The sequence below is a fragment of the Orycteropus afer genome, unplaced genomic scaffold (genome assembly GCF_000298275.1).
Source record: "Orycteropus afer afer isolate SDZICR_OR568_19922 unplaced genomic scaffold, OryAfe1.0 scaffold00057, whole genome shotgun sequence".
In the NCBI taxonomy this organism is placed as follows: Eukaryota; Metazoa; Chordata; class Mammalia; order Tubulidentata; family Orycteropodidae; genus Orycteropus; species Orycteropus afer.
This window is the reverse complement of record NW_006921644.1, coordinates 1,276,086-1,292,613: the sequence shown is the minus strand read 5'-3', so window position 1 is coordinate 1,292,613 and position 16,528 is coordinate 1,276,086. Positions and strand designations below refer to the sequence as shown.

General features: G+C 43.0%; 1 protein-coding gene across 1 annotated transcript in view; it reads left to right on the top strand.

The window, feature by feature from the left end:
* Positions 1-16,528, top strand: part of ADAMTS18 (ADAM metallopeptidase with thrombospondin type 1 motif 18) — a 175,477-nt gene that overhangs the window by 105,306 nt on the left and 53,643 nt on the right. The window contains exons 11-12 of the mRNA XM_007939106.2: positions 4,056-4,151; positions 10,298-10,446. Of these exons, the coding sequence (XP_007937297.1) occupies positions 4,056-4,151; positions 10,298-10,446 (245 nt within the window). The remainder of the gene's footprint in view (positions 1-4,055; positions 4,152-10,297; positions 10,447-16,528) is intronic.

Here is a 16,528-nt window from a genome sequence, read left to right as displayed (position 1 = left end):
GCTGTTGCATTGTAAATTTTGGTCAATGACATGAGACAAAGTATATGTGAACTGCTGTATGAAAAGTGAATTTACTCTGTAAATCTTCACCCAAATCCAAATAAAATTTAAAAAAAAAAAGAAAAGAAAAGCAGTTTTGCATTGGGCTTTAGCTTTTCTCCTAGTGGAATGAGAAGCAGAGGGATGGCATGAATCTAACAGCTTGATTAGGAAGGATCACTCTAGCTTGATGCTGTGCGGTAGAACTTTCTGTAATGATGGGAATCCCTTGTGTGGTCCATTATGGCAGCCATTAGCCACTTGAAATTTCAGCACCTGGCATGTGGCCAGTGTGACTGAAGACATGAATATTTAGTTTTATCTCACTTTAATTAATTTAAATAACCACATGTGTCCAGTGGCTACCATATTGGACAGCAAAGCTTTAGCAACTCTGTTGAGAATATACTGACAGGTGTGGGGACAATAGAAGCAGGAAGGCTTGTGAGGAGGGCATGGGAACAGCCGACATGAGAGGTGGCTTGAAACAAGAGAGTAATAATGAAAGTGGTGATAATTGTTCTGATTCTGAAAAATACCGTGAGGGTAGAGCAAATATGATCTCCTGATATAGTGGAAGATTCCCTGATAGAATGTGAGAGTGATGGTCGTAAATGACTCTAGGAGTTTGGACCTGAGCAACCAGAATTATGGAGATGTCATAAAGTAAAATGGGGAAGACTGAACCTGTAACAGGTTTTAGAGACATGAGGAGTTTTGTTTTAGATGTGTTAAGTTTGAGATGCTTTTCAAAATTTCATTGGCCAAAACCATGAACATTTTCAGCATGTCTGATTTCACTTGATAGGACAAAAGTCCTGGGGAACACGGCTAAGAACATGGCAAGTGAGTAACAGGACAGAATACAGCCCAGCATTAAGGTTTCTTTTCTTACAAATGCTGTCTAGTTCAGAAAAATCCTATCAGGTAACGTACGACATGACCGCAGAGTCTCTGGTTATTTTTTCCCCTTGAATTATGACTTATATCCCAGGAAGTACAGATAGGGAAAAGTTAGTTGAATATGCTGGGGAAAAGGGAAAGGAACAAACAGAAAAGTGCGAACTCCCATTTCTGTTTTCTTTGAAAGGGAGCTCGCTCAGAGGGCTTTCACGGTCATCAATGCCTGTATCTGGCTATAATTATGTTTGACTTCTGCACTTCACCACAAAAGAAATAACATATTCCTACAGTCTGTCTTCTTATACTCTGGAATCCCTGTATTTTTTGTTTTGTTGTGTTTTCTAGCTCCGTTCCAGCTGCCCCTTCCTTAGCCCTGTGGCATGGCATTGGCTATTGGATCCATCCAATCCACAGATTCCTTTTCTTTGGTCTGTCCTAGGGCCATTTTGGTGGCTGCCACATAGGCTATGGGAGTGGGTGATGGCTTTATCCTGGCTGTAAGAAGAAAAGTTTCAATATGAAAGCTTTTCTGCCTGTGGCTTTACTTGCTTCAGTGTTGTTATTCTGTTGTTAGGTGCCGTCAAATTGGCTCTGACTCACAGCGACCCTGTGTACAACATAACGAGACACTGCCGGGTCCTGCGCCAGCTCACAATCCTTGCTGTACTTGAGGCCATCATTGCAGCCACTGTGTCAATCCATCTTGTTGAAGGGCTTCCCCTTTTTCCTTGTTTCATTAGCTACTTCTTATTTCTCCATTTTGATGTAGATTGTTCCCTTTTCCACATTAATTGGTTCCCCTCAGGCCCAGGGGGACTGACTATGGGAACACACCAAGAGGATTCCCTTGACTTAGTTTGTTGGAAGGCTCAATTAGGATTTCTACTAGTATTTTGTGGTGGGTCTCATTTCCACGGGAGACATTTATTCATTGTCTCTTATGAGCTGTTGTGAATTTTGGCAGTGGTGTGAGGATGTGTGTGCATGCATGTGTGTGTCTGGAGCTGCTAGTAGTAGTGGCAGTGTTTCCAAGTGGCGTTCTAAATATCCTTCCGTTTTCTTTGGGGGAAAAGAATTTTACAGTCTGAAAGACCAGGCTCACTGCACATATCTCTGGTTTCCCTGTGTTTTCTTTTCTCAGTCCTGTGGAAAACTTTTTTGTGAAATATTTCTCAGCATGTTCTTGCCATATTTTCTAACCATAAAATCTATATTAACTGGAATGCTTGGTGAATTGGGTGCCTGGTTAATTGAATTTTCAGGGTTGCAACAAGTAACCACAAAAATCATTGTTTCCACCCTGGTTGTTAACATTTTCCCCAAAATATATGTGTTCACATTTCTTCCTCAGTAAATACAATGTGGCAAACATAATGGAATCACTTTGATGTTTCATGATTTTGATGTTCCATTAGTGACATAATTCTGGACAATCACTTCAGGTGTTTGAACTGGAAGGAGTCTGAGTCAGTCTCCTTACTGTGTAGATTGAGAATTGAGGGCTGGAGATTTTGCTGTTCCATTAGTGACATAATTCTGGATGATTGCTTCAAGTGTTTGAACTGGAAGGAGTCTAGGTCAGTCTCCTTACTGTGTAGATGGAGCATTGAGGGCTGGAGAAGTTGAGAGCTTTCCAACACCCATTAATGACAAATCCAGGTCAACGTAGTGATTAGGAACCTGGACTCTGGAATCAACCAGTTTGAGTCCTGTCTTTGCCACTTGCTAGCTGTGTGAGTTTATGGTTTTGAAAGCGTCAGTCGTTGCTCAGTTTCCTCATAAGTAAAATGATGTTAGTAACAGTATTAGTTTCCCCTTACTGCTGTAATAAATTATCATACACTTAGTGACTTAAAACAATGCAAATAGGTTATCTCCTAGTTCTGGAGTTTCGGAGTCCATCTGGGCCTTGCTAGACTAAAACCAAAGTGTCAGCAGGCCTGTGTTCCTTCTGGAGGTGCTAGGGGACAATTTATTTCCTTGCCTTTTCCAGCTTCTGGAGAATACCCACAGTCCTTGGCTTGTGGCCCCTTCCTCCATCCGCAGAGCCAGCAACATTCAGTCGAGTCTTTTCCATGCTGCCATTTCTCTGGTTCTCTTCCCCTTTCCACAACTCCATTTAAGGACTGTAATTGTGATTGGCCCACTGAGAAAATCCAGAGTCATCTTCCTACTTTCATCTTAGCTGCTTAGCAACCTTGATTCCATCAGCTGCATTCATTCCCCCTTGCCATGTAACCTGACATTCTCACAGGTTCTAGGGATTAGTGCACATCTTTGGGAGGGCTACTATTCTTCCTACCACATCTAATATCAGAATTAAATTATTTTATAGATCTATTTTAAGAATTAAATTATCCAAATGTGTAAAAATTGCAATAAAAATGAAGATGTTGACACTAATGATGATAGCTACTATTTTGGAGAACTTTGTGTGCCAGGCCAACTAATCACTTATCCTTCAGAAAAGCCCAAGGGAGACAGGTTCTAATTTTATGACTGTTTTACAGATGGGGAAACTGCAGCTTAAAGGGCTTCTGTAACATTTGTATAGAGCACAAAACCTGGAATTCCAGGCCAAGGATCTGAATCAAACTCACCTTAGTCATTATTATCATTAGAAACTTGATCTCTTTGTTCCCAGGGTGGTGTTTTCTAAATTACCTGGTGTTACATCTTAAAAACCAAAACCAAACTCACTGCCGTCAAGTCATTTCTGACTCACAGCAACCCCTCCTTGGGTTTCCAAGGCAGTATCTCTACAGAAGTAGATTGCCCCATCTTCCTTCCGAGGAGTGGCTGGTGGGTTTGAACCGCCAGTCTTCTGGTTAGCAGTCAAGTGCCTTAGGCACTATGCTACCAGAGCTCCCAGAGCTTTTAGTGATGACTAAATACACAAAGATACACAGGAAGTGTAGAAACATCCTGGTTAGACAGTGGCTAAAACATATTCCTGCTTACCTTACTACTACAACTTCACACTCACCTACTATTTCTGGGTAATTTGTCTGACATAATCGAACCATCTCAAAGAATAATATTGCACACAGAAGCATTGGGTGTGTTTGTTTGTTTTGTACCATCACCCTGACGAACCCCTTCTTTCGTTTCAGGACATTTGCAAATCACTTTGGTGCCACCGGGTGGGCCACAGGTGCGAGACCAAGTTTATGCCTGCAGCGGAAGGGACCGTTTGTGGCTTGAGTATGGTAAACTGAACACTTGTTAGTTTTTCGCTCTGCCTAGAACCCAATTTGTTCTGTGTCCTGAGAATGGAATGACTTTGCTGCACATGCTCTGTGACTTCTCTGTAGAGTAGCCAGTATGATTTAGCAGCTAGTATAAAATGTAATGCTCTACGGACGTAGATTGCCCAGTCTTCCTTCCGAGGAGCGGCTGGTGGGTTTGAACCGCCAGCCTTCTGGTTAGCAGTCAAAATGCCTTAGGCACTGCGCCCCCAGAGCTCCCTGTTATCGAATGTAATGCTAATATGATCCAGTTAGCTCAATTGTGAATGATTTCTTTCTTTTTTTTTTTAACCTTTGTTTTCCTCTTAGAGGGAGGCTTGGTTCAAAATTATCTCTAGTTCAGGGAGCCTGTAGGTTTCCTTATCTGTTGTTTGGCTTTTAAATTTGATGCAGTGCGTGAAAGTCTCTGGGAGCAGGCGTCCTCATTAATAGCAAAGAACTCACTGACCCTCCCTACAGTGGCCTCTGTCACTCACTTCACCTCCCACGACCTGTTATTAAGCTACTTCCTTGCCTGGTTGTTGTTGTTGTTATTTGCCATCGAATCAGCCTTGGGTTTCCGAGGCAGTTATCACTACGGAAGTAGGATTGCCCAACTTTCCTTCCAAGGAGTGGCTGGTGGGTTTGAACCACCAGCCTCCTGGTTAGCAGTCAAGTGCCTTAGGCACTATACTACCAGAGCTCCTTCCTTGCCTGGTAGGGCCCCATTATTAGAGAGTTTCTTATTGAAGGATAGGGGATGTCTCCACTGAGGTACCAGAAAATCTCTTGGTTGAGCTCTTCAACCCCAGGATTCCACACAAAGAACCATCTCCTTTGTGAAAGGCGACTCTCATATATTAGTTTCTATTATTCTGCCCCTTTCCTAGTAGAGTCTGAAGGAAAAGGTACATTTGAGGTGCCAGTAAATGGTCCACATTTGAAGAGAGAGGATATGGTGTCCCAGGTTTGGTAATATCTTATGGGATTTCTCCAGGCAGCCCACACTCAGGTAGAAGACTTGGTCACTTAGAGTGAATTCAATTCCACAATACGTTTTTGACTATCAGGTATTGGTTCCTGGGGGCCCTGGGGATGAATAGGACTTGGTCTTATACATCCAGGGGGCAGAACTGTGCACAGGTCAATGATATCATCTTTTGAAACACACCTTCTCTAAAGCATTTAGCTGCTCTTGAGGCCCAGATGAATGAGAAATGCATCTTGCTCAAGACCAGGTATGCATGTAGCAAAAACTGCAGTGAGAGGACACGCTAACATGGATGTTTGAATTGAAGTTCTCTGGTTGGAGGAGAGAAAGGAAAGACAAGCAATAAAGGGAAAGATACAGGCAAATTTTTTCTTTCTTTTTTAAATTTCAAAGAAAATCAACATTTAAAAACTTGAAGAGTTATAAGCAATTTTTACTTTTTAATTTTTAATTGTTATAGTCTTTATTTTTGTACTGCTTAAGCACATGGATAGCACTGGAGTTACAGACAATTTTTATTCAAATGTACTGGTCTTAGGAAATCCCAGTAAGAATTCTCACTGGAAATGTTACTAAGAGTGTTTTGACTGTGAGCATATAAAACAATGATTTAACTGAATCACTGAAAAGATAAGAACTGCTCAAGTCATTTTTATTTTTAAAGCATTAGACATTACAACTGGCCACTTGAGGATTAATGGGCTTTTTTTTTTTTTTTTCCATTAAAAAGTCAAGAGCAGGAAACATAAGAAGGTATAAAAAATTAATCTAATAAATGAAATAAGTAAATGATAAAGAACATAGGTCTGTGGTTTATCACAGGAGCTCTGGTAGCATAGTGCCTAAGGCACTTGACTGCTAACCAGATGGCTGACAGTTCAAACCCACCAAGCCAGTCCTCAGAAGGAAGGTTGGGCAATCTACTTCCTTAGTGATATTGCCTTGGAAACCCAAGGAGGGGTTGCTATGAGTCGGAGCCGACTTGATGGCACATAACAACAACAACAACAACATGATTTCTCACATAAATATACCATTAGAAAATAGATTTCTTGATATACGTGTATTAGGGGAAAAGAGACCTTAAATTCAAACAGGTTCAATAGAGACTTCTGTTAGCCTTGGACAGAACAAAGGCTAAAATAAAGAAAATCATCCTGGATGAGGGAAACTATCAGCATGAGAAAGCTGAATGGAATCTGCTGAGTCATGGCCATGTGGCTAATTATATGATTTTTTAAAAAAAGGAAATTATTACAAAATCATGATTGGTGGTAGATAGATTGATCACTGTTGCAGGTGGGACTACTTAAGTGTGTGTGTGTGTGTGTGTGTGTGTGTGTATAGTTCTGTTGTACATTGGGATTTCAAGATAGGAAAGGGTTACAGGATTGGTTCCAGGCTTTGACTACGAGGCTAGGAGGTGGTCTGGCTAGGCTGTGACTCATGTCCATGCAGCCTGAGTCTTAGTCCTAGGTGGCTGTTAAACAATACCAAGACCCCAACCTTAATTTAAATCAGAAAAGGACACTGTCAGGCAAGTTCCCCATTCCCTTTTGTGAGTAATCCACTTTGAACCTATTCTTCCAGGAGACAGACTACCCCTCCCTGGGTTGTCCTAGACTTTGTGCATCTAGCCACATTGCTGGTTTATGGTCAGAAAGAACCCAAATGGCATCTAAACTCATATGAACCTTTCAAATGGAGTCAAGGCTTCCATGGCAGACCACAACCTTCCACAAACCCAAGTGCTTTAGAATTCAAGCTCTTATGCACATCCACCCGCCATGCTTTAAAACACCAGAGCTACTGTTATGTACTGAAGGAGGTCCTTAACTGTAGGATCAGCCTCAGCAGAAACTCCTTGAGAAGTTCCTCTAATCACCACACCAGCGTAGTGATGGCTACATTCTCTGGTTCTTCCTTCGCTTCTCTGATTGGCTGATTATTAGACTGTAAGCTCTGTGAGGGCCAGGGCCACACCTCATTCGCATATCGGACCAGGCGTCTGGCACAAAGTAGCAGCTGCTCAGTGCTCTTTGTTTGTATCTGGAACCCAACTGAATCCTTTCCATGTCCTCTCTTGTCCCTAGTCCTTCAGTGATATTTGTGCCATGAATACCCCATAAATGTGTGAGGATGTGAAAGCCACACACTGTCTAGAGTTATGTGTGCATGGAAGAAGAGGTTTGTGTTTACTGTCTTTCATGAAAGCCTAAGTCATGTCCATTCAGTTTGAAATTAGAAGCAGCACCAGAAATATGGATTAAACTGTGTATGGATTCTATGAAAAAAGAAATAATGCATTACCATTGACTTAATTCTGACTCATAGTGACCCTATATGGCACAGTAGAACTGCCCCAAAGGGTTTCCAAGGCATAAACCTTTACAGAAGCAGACTGCCACATCTTTCTCCCACAGAGCAGCTGGTGAGTTTGAACCACTGACCTTTTGGTTAGCAGCCAAGTGTTTAACCTCTGTACCACCGGCGCTCCTTATGTGATGAATAGATAAATACAATTATATGTGTATATTGATTTTTATATTCTACATATAGAAAAGTAGAATATTACATGTGTTCTACATATAAAAGTACCTAAGACAGATTATAAATCCTATTTAAAAAACAAAACCAAACTCACTGCCATCAAGTCAATTCTGACTCATAGCAACCCTTCCTTGGGTTTCCAAGGCAGTATCACTACAAAAGTAGATTGCCCAACCTTCCTTCCTCCTAGTGGCTGGTGGGTTTGAACCACCAGCCTTCTAGTTAGCAGTCAGATGCCTTAGGCACTACACCACCAGAGTTCCTTTAGATTATATAGCTACTTTTGCAGCTACATGTGTAGCTCTGTGGCTTTGAGCAAGTTACTTGGTATTTATTTGCTGAATTTCTCTCATCTAGAGAATGATTTTTAACGCTTAAGTGTTTTGCGAGGATTGTGAGGGATGCTGCGTGGGACGCTGTCTGCGGCTTCTGCAGCACATAGATGCAGCTTCGGAAAGTGTAGTTGCTGCTGCCACTGTTCGGTCCTGGTCAGTGGAACTCAGTCTGGCAGCATCCAGGTAATTCCTGGTGGAGAAGATGCAGGCTCCGATGGTTGTGCCTATTGTCTTCCGTGAAAGACATCTATCTAACTAAGGGTTCATTCAAGTTGAAATTAGAGGTAGTACTAGTAAGATACATACATGGATAGATCAGTGCTAAGGAGCTCTGGTGGTGCAGTAGGTAAAACACTTGATTGGTAATCAGAAGGTTAGTGATTCAAACCCACCAGCTGCTTCATAGAAGGAAGACTGGGCAATCTACTTCCATAGAGATTTACAGCTTTGGGAACCCAACAGGCATCGCTATGAATTGGAAATGACCCAATGGTAGTGAGTTTTTTTTCCCCCCCCCCGGTAGATAAATGCTAGGGTAGACAAAAATCTTTGAATGGCTGTTCGCTTTCCCAAAAAAGTCCTCAGCAATGTTATGTGATTCTATCCAAAGTCTGAAATGGCAATTCACCCGGGGAAAAAAATTAAAAACAGAAGAATTAATCAACACATGGCAAGAATGTGAAGAAAGGAAGTAATCTCTTAACCTAGACAAAGTGCACAGCAACCAGGCCACATGATAAACAACCCTGAAGCCAAATGTATCACGGGGGAAAAGCAAAGATTTGAAAGTCAAACAACTTCTCCGTAATTCTGTAACCTAAGCTCCAGTCCTCAGTGAAACCTGGCCAGGTCTAAACCCTCAGCCCTGTGGATCTAGTTGCAGAGGCTGTTAGGGAAGTGTGCAGTTACACTAAGTCATGCAAAACTTGCTCGTAATAAAAGCGCCATAGAAAAACACCACTACCGAGGTGAGTGCAACCCCCACGGAGAGGCATGAGCGAGAAAACGTGGAAGGCGTTACAAAGGACAGCACAGGACTCAGCTCTCCAGCTCGATCTCAGACTCACTGCCATCGAGTCTTTACAGAAATAGATTGCCCAGCCTTCATCCTGAGGAGTGGCTGGGAGGTTTGAACCGCCAGCCTTCTGGTTAGCAGTCAAGTGCCTTAGGCACTATACCAAAGACCCAGAGCTAACTCATTAAAGGTGTCATTGCAGAATCTGAAGTGGGGACTTTGAATACAAGACAAAAGCACAAAGACTGTTATCTGAAGAACAGAATTTGTGCAGATGGCAAATTATTCCGTTTCATACTAAATGCCCTGTGGGGATGATTTGGAATAAAAAGATACTACGCGTAACCAGTTGCTGTGAGTCACTTCTGACTCATGGTGACCCCGGCGTGTCAGAGTTGAGCTTTGCTCCATAAGATTTGCGATGGTGTCTCATTTTGTTTGAGAAAGTAGGTCTCTAGGCCTTTTTTCCAACGTACCTCTGGCTGACCTTGAACCTCCGACCTCTGGGCTGTCAGCCACGCACAAAAACCATTTGTACCACCTGGGGACTCTGCACAGAGACATGCATATGTGCATCATTGCATCTGTTTTTATGATACGTTAATCATTCAAAATTATAAAATCCATATTCCTATCTTAAAGACTCGGAGCTCTGGCAGCGGAGTGTGTAAGGCACTTGACTGCTAATCAGAAGGCTGGAGGTTCAACCCCACCAGCCACTCCTCGGAAGGAAGGTTGGGCAATCTACTTCCATAGTGATACTGCTTTGGAAACCCAAGGAGGGGTCGCCATGAGTTAGGTCCAACTCAACGGCACTTAACAACAACAACATCTTAAAAACTGTTTTTCCTTCAGTGAATGATGCTCTTTAAGATGCAGGGATTGTAAAAGGCAAGAGAGGTTACTTTATAATTTCATCTGCACTGATCACCTTGACTGTCTGTGGATCTTATCTGAGCATTTCACCTGGACTGGTCACAAAATGTATATTCCTGAGCCTGTCAGTGGTAGACACCCCTTCTCCCTAGACGTCGGACTGTGAAAATGCGTGAGGTAAACATGCAGTTACCAGCTGTTTATAAAGCTTGGTCAGGAGAGGAATTCTCTCAAGTTGTTCTGGGTTTTCCTGCTTGCCGTCCCACTTGTGTTTTCTCCCACCCTTTGTGTGTTAGCTTCATCTCCCTGTGCTCTCCCAGGTGACATCTGACAGCAAGCATGTTGTCTGCTCTCTTCACAGTGGTGTCGGCGAGGCCAGTGTGTCAAGTTTGGGGAGCATGGACCCCGGCCCATCCATGGCCAGTGGTCCTCCTGGTCAAAGTGGTCAGAATGCTCCCGCACGTGTGGTGGAGGAGTGAGGTATCAAGAGAGACACTGCAATGACCCCAAGTAAGGATCCAAGGGGACATCAGTATTTTTAAGACACTAGCTTTTAGCATAGAACACGCTGGGTTTTGAATTTTTTCCCTCGTTGACATGCACCATGTCGATGTTTAACGTCATACTTAGCCTTTTGCATATTTAAAAATTTTCCTTCAAATTAATTCATTTTTGCTAAAATTTATTTCTCAGAAAAGTATGTCACTCCTGTGAAGTCATAAGGTGTTTGTGTGTGTGTGTGTGTGGTGAAATACACATATATAAGAACGCGTTTGCCATTTCAACCGTATTTATTTTATTTTGTTGTTATCAGGAATATACACAGCCAAACATATACAAATCCAGTTGTTTTGGCGTGTACAATTCAGTGACACCTACTCCTTCCTCCACGTTGTGCAGCCATTCTCCCCTTCCTGTTTGGAGTTGTTCCTCTCCCGTTAACATACACTCACTGCCCCCTAAGGTCCCCATCTACGTGTTGCTGTTGTCACTTTGATCCCATGTAGATGGTTCTTAAAAGAATATATTTCTCAAGTGTTTTTACTAGTTAAGCTAAACTATTGTTAAAAGAAACTTGAGGGGATATTTTTGGCTTATGTTTTATCGCTTATCTCAGGGGTTCATCCAGAGCCCTTGGCTTAAAAAAGGCCAGAGTCCGTGAGAAATTTAAATTTGCTTTACATTTCCACCTTTTGATCAGGATTCTTCTGTAGCGTCTTTGGCCAAAATGTTCAGGAACTGTAGCCAGCATTCTCCGGTTGTTCTGCTCTCGTGACAAAGGAGGCAGTTGTTCACGAGGCAATTAGCCACATGGTGTGAAGCCTCCTCCTTCCCCTGAGTCTCCATCCTCTGTTGCTCCAGGCAAAGTGCAACCAATTGAGAGGACTTGGATGGCTGCATGCAAGCTTCCAAGACCCCAGACACTACACAGTGAACTAGGAGGTAGAGCAGAAGCACTGAACACATTATTAAGCCAATTAACTGGGAAGTCCCATGACACCACGACCCTAAATCTCTAAACCAAGGAACCAAATTGCAAGGTTTTTGGTTGTACACAAGCAGCCTCAGCAGCTGCTTTTTTTTTTTTTTTTTTTTTGTCATTGTTGTAATAAAACCGTGTTTACATGACACTTAATCACATCCCCATGCTGTCCATCCATCACCACTGTCTCTTTCCACATTTTATCATCACCCTTAATGGAAACTCAGTGCCTCTTAAGCCCTGTTTTTCAGTGTGTCTTTCTTGCCTCTGGTTAATAGTGATCAGTTAAGGGTTTACTGTTTGTACATAAAGCCATAATCATTGGGGGGCAGGAAATGAGGGGTGGAAACAGAAAGTATTACAAAGGAGTTATTCCATGTATGGATATGATGATCAAAGACTCTGGTCATTGCTGTGCTACTTTCTTTATTTTCTATTTTTTAAATTTTCTTTGGGTGCAAATTTAGAGAGCAAAATTTGTTTTGCATTCAGCAGTTCTGCACATTTGGTTTCCCTCCCCAATTACCATCCCCCAAACCTAAGCCACTCTCCTCCTCTCCCTTCCCTGTGACCCCCCTCCCTGTGCCCTTATTAGTTATGTGCTCCTGTCTGTCCACCTTTTCCTCCATGTGAATGTTGCCCCTCTGGTGCCCCATGGCAAATTGTTCCAAGGAATATATCTCTGTGGAGTAGGTGGGTGCATCGCCCTAGGTTGGGTGTTCTGCATGTAAGTCTTACTGCTGTTGACCTCAGAGCCAGCCCTTAGGAGTGAGTTTTATTCCAGGCCCAAAGTGTAGTCTTTGGAGGTCCCACCAGAGTCCATCCGACCAGTAATTCTGGTTGTTACTGTGCTTTTGAATTTTGTTCCACGTTTTTCCTCCCACTCTTTCTTGATGTAAACGAGGGCCACACAATCCAATCTTGGGATCCTCTCAAGCAGAGCAGCTGGAAATGTGTGTGGCTCTCAAACTGGTGAGCCAGGGAAAGAATGCTGATTTTTGCCGTGCAGGAATGTGCAACAACGTGCGTTGACAGATCTGCCTGGCTTTTCAAGAGAAACCAGAAATCCAAAAACATGTTATGTGTGAGACTTCCCAATTTTCAAAAATAGTGACAATGGATTCAGTTTAAGAAAAAAAAAAAAAAACTGCTGCAAAAGCGAATCAAACTTTCTATGGATTGGAATTGGCCCATGGTCATCCGTGTACACCTGACCCAATCATGCTGGGCCACTGAACTGCAGGCTGGGTTTGTAAAAAGGAAGTCGGTTTTATGTTACTTTTATGTACTCTTAACTTCCACATGAAACACATGTGAGGTTCGCATCTCCTGATGGCATAGTGAAGTAGAAAGAGACTGCAAACCCTGTGTCTGCCACTTAGTAATGATGTGGCTTTGGGAAAATCACTCAAACTCTGAACCTGGATTTATGGATAAAGTGGAGGTAATAATACTCACTTTGGGAAGTTTTGGGAGGACTAGAAACAGCATCTGTAGAATGCTTGACACACTGGGAAGCAGCCAGTGAGGACTCAGCAGAAGGTTCTCAGGCCCACATGCTTTCCATAATCCTCATCCCATGCTCACCAGAACCAGATACCAGAGGTCAACCCTAGGGAATGGTCTTCCTGGTGAAAGTGGACTTTGGAAAATTATTAAGGGTTCCAGAACAGGAAGAATGTGATTGCATCTTAGGAAATAGTGGGTTTAATTTTCTAACAAGATTTGAGTGGCCATATAGTTCTGTTAGGGGAAGCTCTGGTGCCGTAGTGCCTAAGGCACCTGACTGCAAACCAGGAGGCTGGCGGTTCAAACCCACCAGCCACTCCTCGGAAGGAAGGTTGGGCAATCTACTTATGTAGTGATACCGCCTTGGAAACCCAAGGAGGGGTCGCTATGAGCCAGATCTGACTCGACGGCAGTGAGTGAGTTTGTGTGTGTATAGTTCTGTTACATGGGGTCACTATGAGTTGGAGCCGACTCAGTGGCACCTAACAACAACAGTGTGGGAACCAGTTGTTGTCAAGTGGACTCCGACTCATGGCAGCCACATGTGTGTCGCAGTACGACTGTGCTCCTTTGGGGTTGTCAGTGCCGATTTTTCAGAATTAATCACCAGACCTTTCATCTGAGGTGCCTCTGGGGGAACTTGAGCCTCTCATGTTTTCGGTTAGCAGCTGAGTCTGCTAGCGGTTTGCACTACCCAGGGCATTTCAGTGGGAGAGTTCTTGCTTCCATGTAGTTGAGCTCGGTTTCATTCCTGGCCAGGGTGCAGCCACCACCCACCTGTCCGTGGTGGATTGGGTGTTGTGTGGGGCTGAACAGGGTTCAGCAGACCTTCCAGACAAATACCTGGTGACGGGCTTCATCAAGCAGCCATTGAAAACCCTGTGAACCACAGTGGTCCATTCCGCAACTGATGATGGAGGTGGTGCGGGATCAGGCAGCATCTTGTTCCATGGTACATGAGATCACCATGAGTTGGGGCCGACCCCACAGCCTCTAACGACAAGAACATAGCATGGAGCTTAACAAAGACTTTAACACCAACAACTTGGGTTTGCATCTTGACCCTGCCATTTCCTAGCTGTTTGGCCCCATGCAACTTATTTCCCTGCCTCACATTCCTCCCTACCGAGGAGTAGCTTGTGGGTTTGAACCTCCAGCCTTCTGGTTAGCAGTCAAGGGCTTTAGGTACTATCTACTTCTGTAGTGATACCGTCTCAGAAACCCAAGGAGGGGTCGCTATGAGTTTGGTGTGGCTTGACAGCACGTAACAACACAACAACAACAACCAGATTCCTCATTTTTCAAAATGGGACAACAATAGCACCTACAGTTAATATTTGAGTTAATATTTGTAAAGTGCTCAGAGAAGTGCCTGGCATGTCATAAGCATTGTATAAATGTTTGGTAAATTGAGAATTAAAGTAAATCATGAAACTAGAGCAAAAGGAAATTTTGCAAGAGGAAAATAGTACTTCTCTTGAGTCAGCAGTCTGTCCTGGAAAAACGGGCTAATTCGTTCCATAATACAGGGAGGGTTGGACATAGTGACCATGGTGTGGTCGGCGCTGTTCGGAACATCCATGCTAATCCAGGATTTCTGAGCTTCAGCCCTGCTGCCATTTGGGACCCGGAAATTGGTTATTTTGGGGACTGTCCTGTGTTTTGCAGGATATTTAGGAACATCTTTGGCCCCTGCTCACTAGCAGCCCCCCAGTTGAAACAACACAGAATGTCTCCAGACTTGGCCAAATTTCCCTGGGGGGCAAAATCACCCTGGGTGGAGAACCACTGGTCCAATCGGACCCAGTGACTGGGTGGGGAAGCTTGTGATGTTCTCACTTTTACCAGATTATTGAAACCACCCTGCTGATACTCTGATTGTAGCCTCTGTCTTGTGTTGTTGTTAGGTGCTGTCGAATTGATTCTAACTCATAGCAACCCCAAGTACAACAGAACAGAAGACCACTCAGCCCTGCACTGTCCTCACAGTCTTCGGTGTTTGAGTTCATTGTTGCAGCCACTGTGTCAGTCCATCTTGTTGAGGGACTTCATTTCACCGACCCTCTACTTTACCAAGCGTGCTTGGATAGAATTGTTAAAATCATTATATTCTTTTACATTTTTTCAGCATATTTCATGGATCTGGTTTTCATACATCACAACATTTTACAATCTAGATATTTTCCCAAGAAAGAAAGAGATTACCTAATGTAATAGTTCTGCTGGTAAAGAACACGAATGACACCCCAGAGATTTAAATTAAAACCTCACTCAGATCTGGGGGATTGAGAACTCTGATTATAATAGGACATTGCTCATGGAAATATCATATTGTAATTTTAGAGATGCTTAATAAAATAATTAATCACTAAAGTAGTTCCACTCGATGCAGTTTTATCATTTTAAACAAGAAGAAAGCTAATCAGCACTTTGTTTACTTTAACTCTGCATGAAGTCACAAATAAAGCAAAATGATCAACTATCCCAAGACAATTGTGTTAATTGTTCTCTGTTCTTACTTCTCTTTGTTGTGGGAGAGCTGGGTTTTCCTCTGTTTCAAAATGCCGATTTCCCTCTTGCTTCAGTTTCAACGTTTGGTTGTGTTCACATCTGTCAGCCTCCCCATGGCCTTTTTCCTCCTGCACGAACCGGTGTGAGCCTTCCATTTTATATAATGGAGAGTTTCCAGGAAATATTTGTTTCATATAAAATTATTTCTTCCAGGCTGATTCATGGATGTGTCAAAGTTTTGAGCTTCAGGAGAGCTTAAAGGTTATCTGGTTCTGAAATCGCCAGTCCCCAGCACATGGGCCCCTCATTCTTTTTCCCATGTCCATGGTCAAAGGAACAAAAAGGACAAAAACAAAAGCCAGTTACCAGTGAGTCCATTCCGCATCTTGGTGACCCCATGTGCTCAGAGCAGTACTGTGCTCCATCCAGTTTTCTGTGGCTGTGATTTTGGGGGAAGTAGATCACCAGGCATTCTTTCAAGGCATCTCTGAGTAGATTTGAACTGTCAACCTTTCAGTTAGTGGCTGAGCACTTAACCGTTTTCACCACCCTGGAACTCCTTGTATCCGTGGTAGACTTTTTGAGTGGATCAGAGCCCTATTTTCTACTGAGTCCTAGTTGAATCCTGTTACCCAGTTCAATTATCTTACAGATACACAAGCAGGAGAGGTAGAAGGTTCCAGTCAGAGCAGCAATACATGCCCAGGTCACCAAGCTGGCACTGGCAGAGTCAGACCACGATCCCAAGGCTTCAACCTTTCCATTTTTTTTTTTTTCTCTTTAGTCCTTTGACTATTAAATTATAAGACAGCCTAGTGAAATTCCTGCAAACTCTGTTCAAGAAAATTAATAGTGACATGCTAAGGCATTCTAGAACATTGCTAAAAAGTGAGTCTAGTTTAGAAAGAATTACTAAATTGCATGACCATTTACTATAATGCAAGTTAGCAGATGGTGCTAAGTGGGAAGTCATGGCTCCAGAATAATAATTGAATCAAACCTGTGGCCCATTTTCCCACCAATAATTCCCAGGCTCAACTGATTATCAGAATCACCTGGGATGCTGTAAAAAGACAGATTTCGGAATCT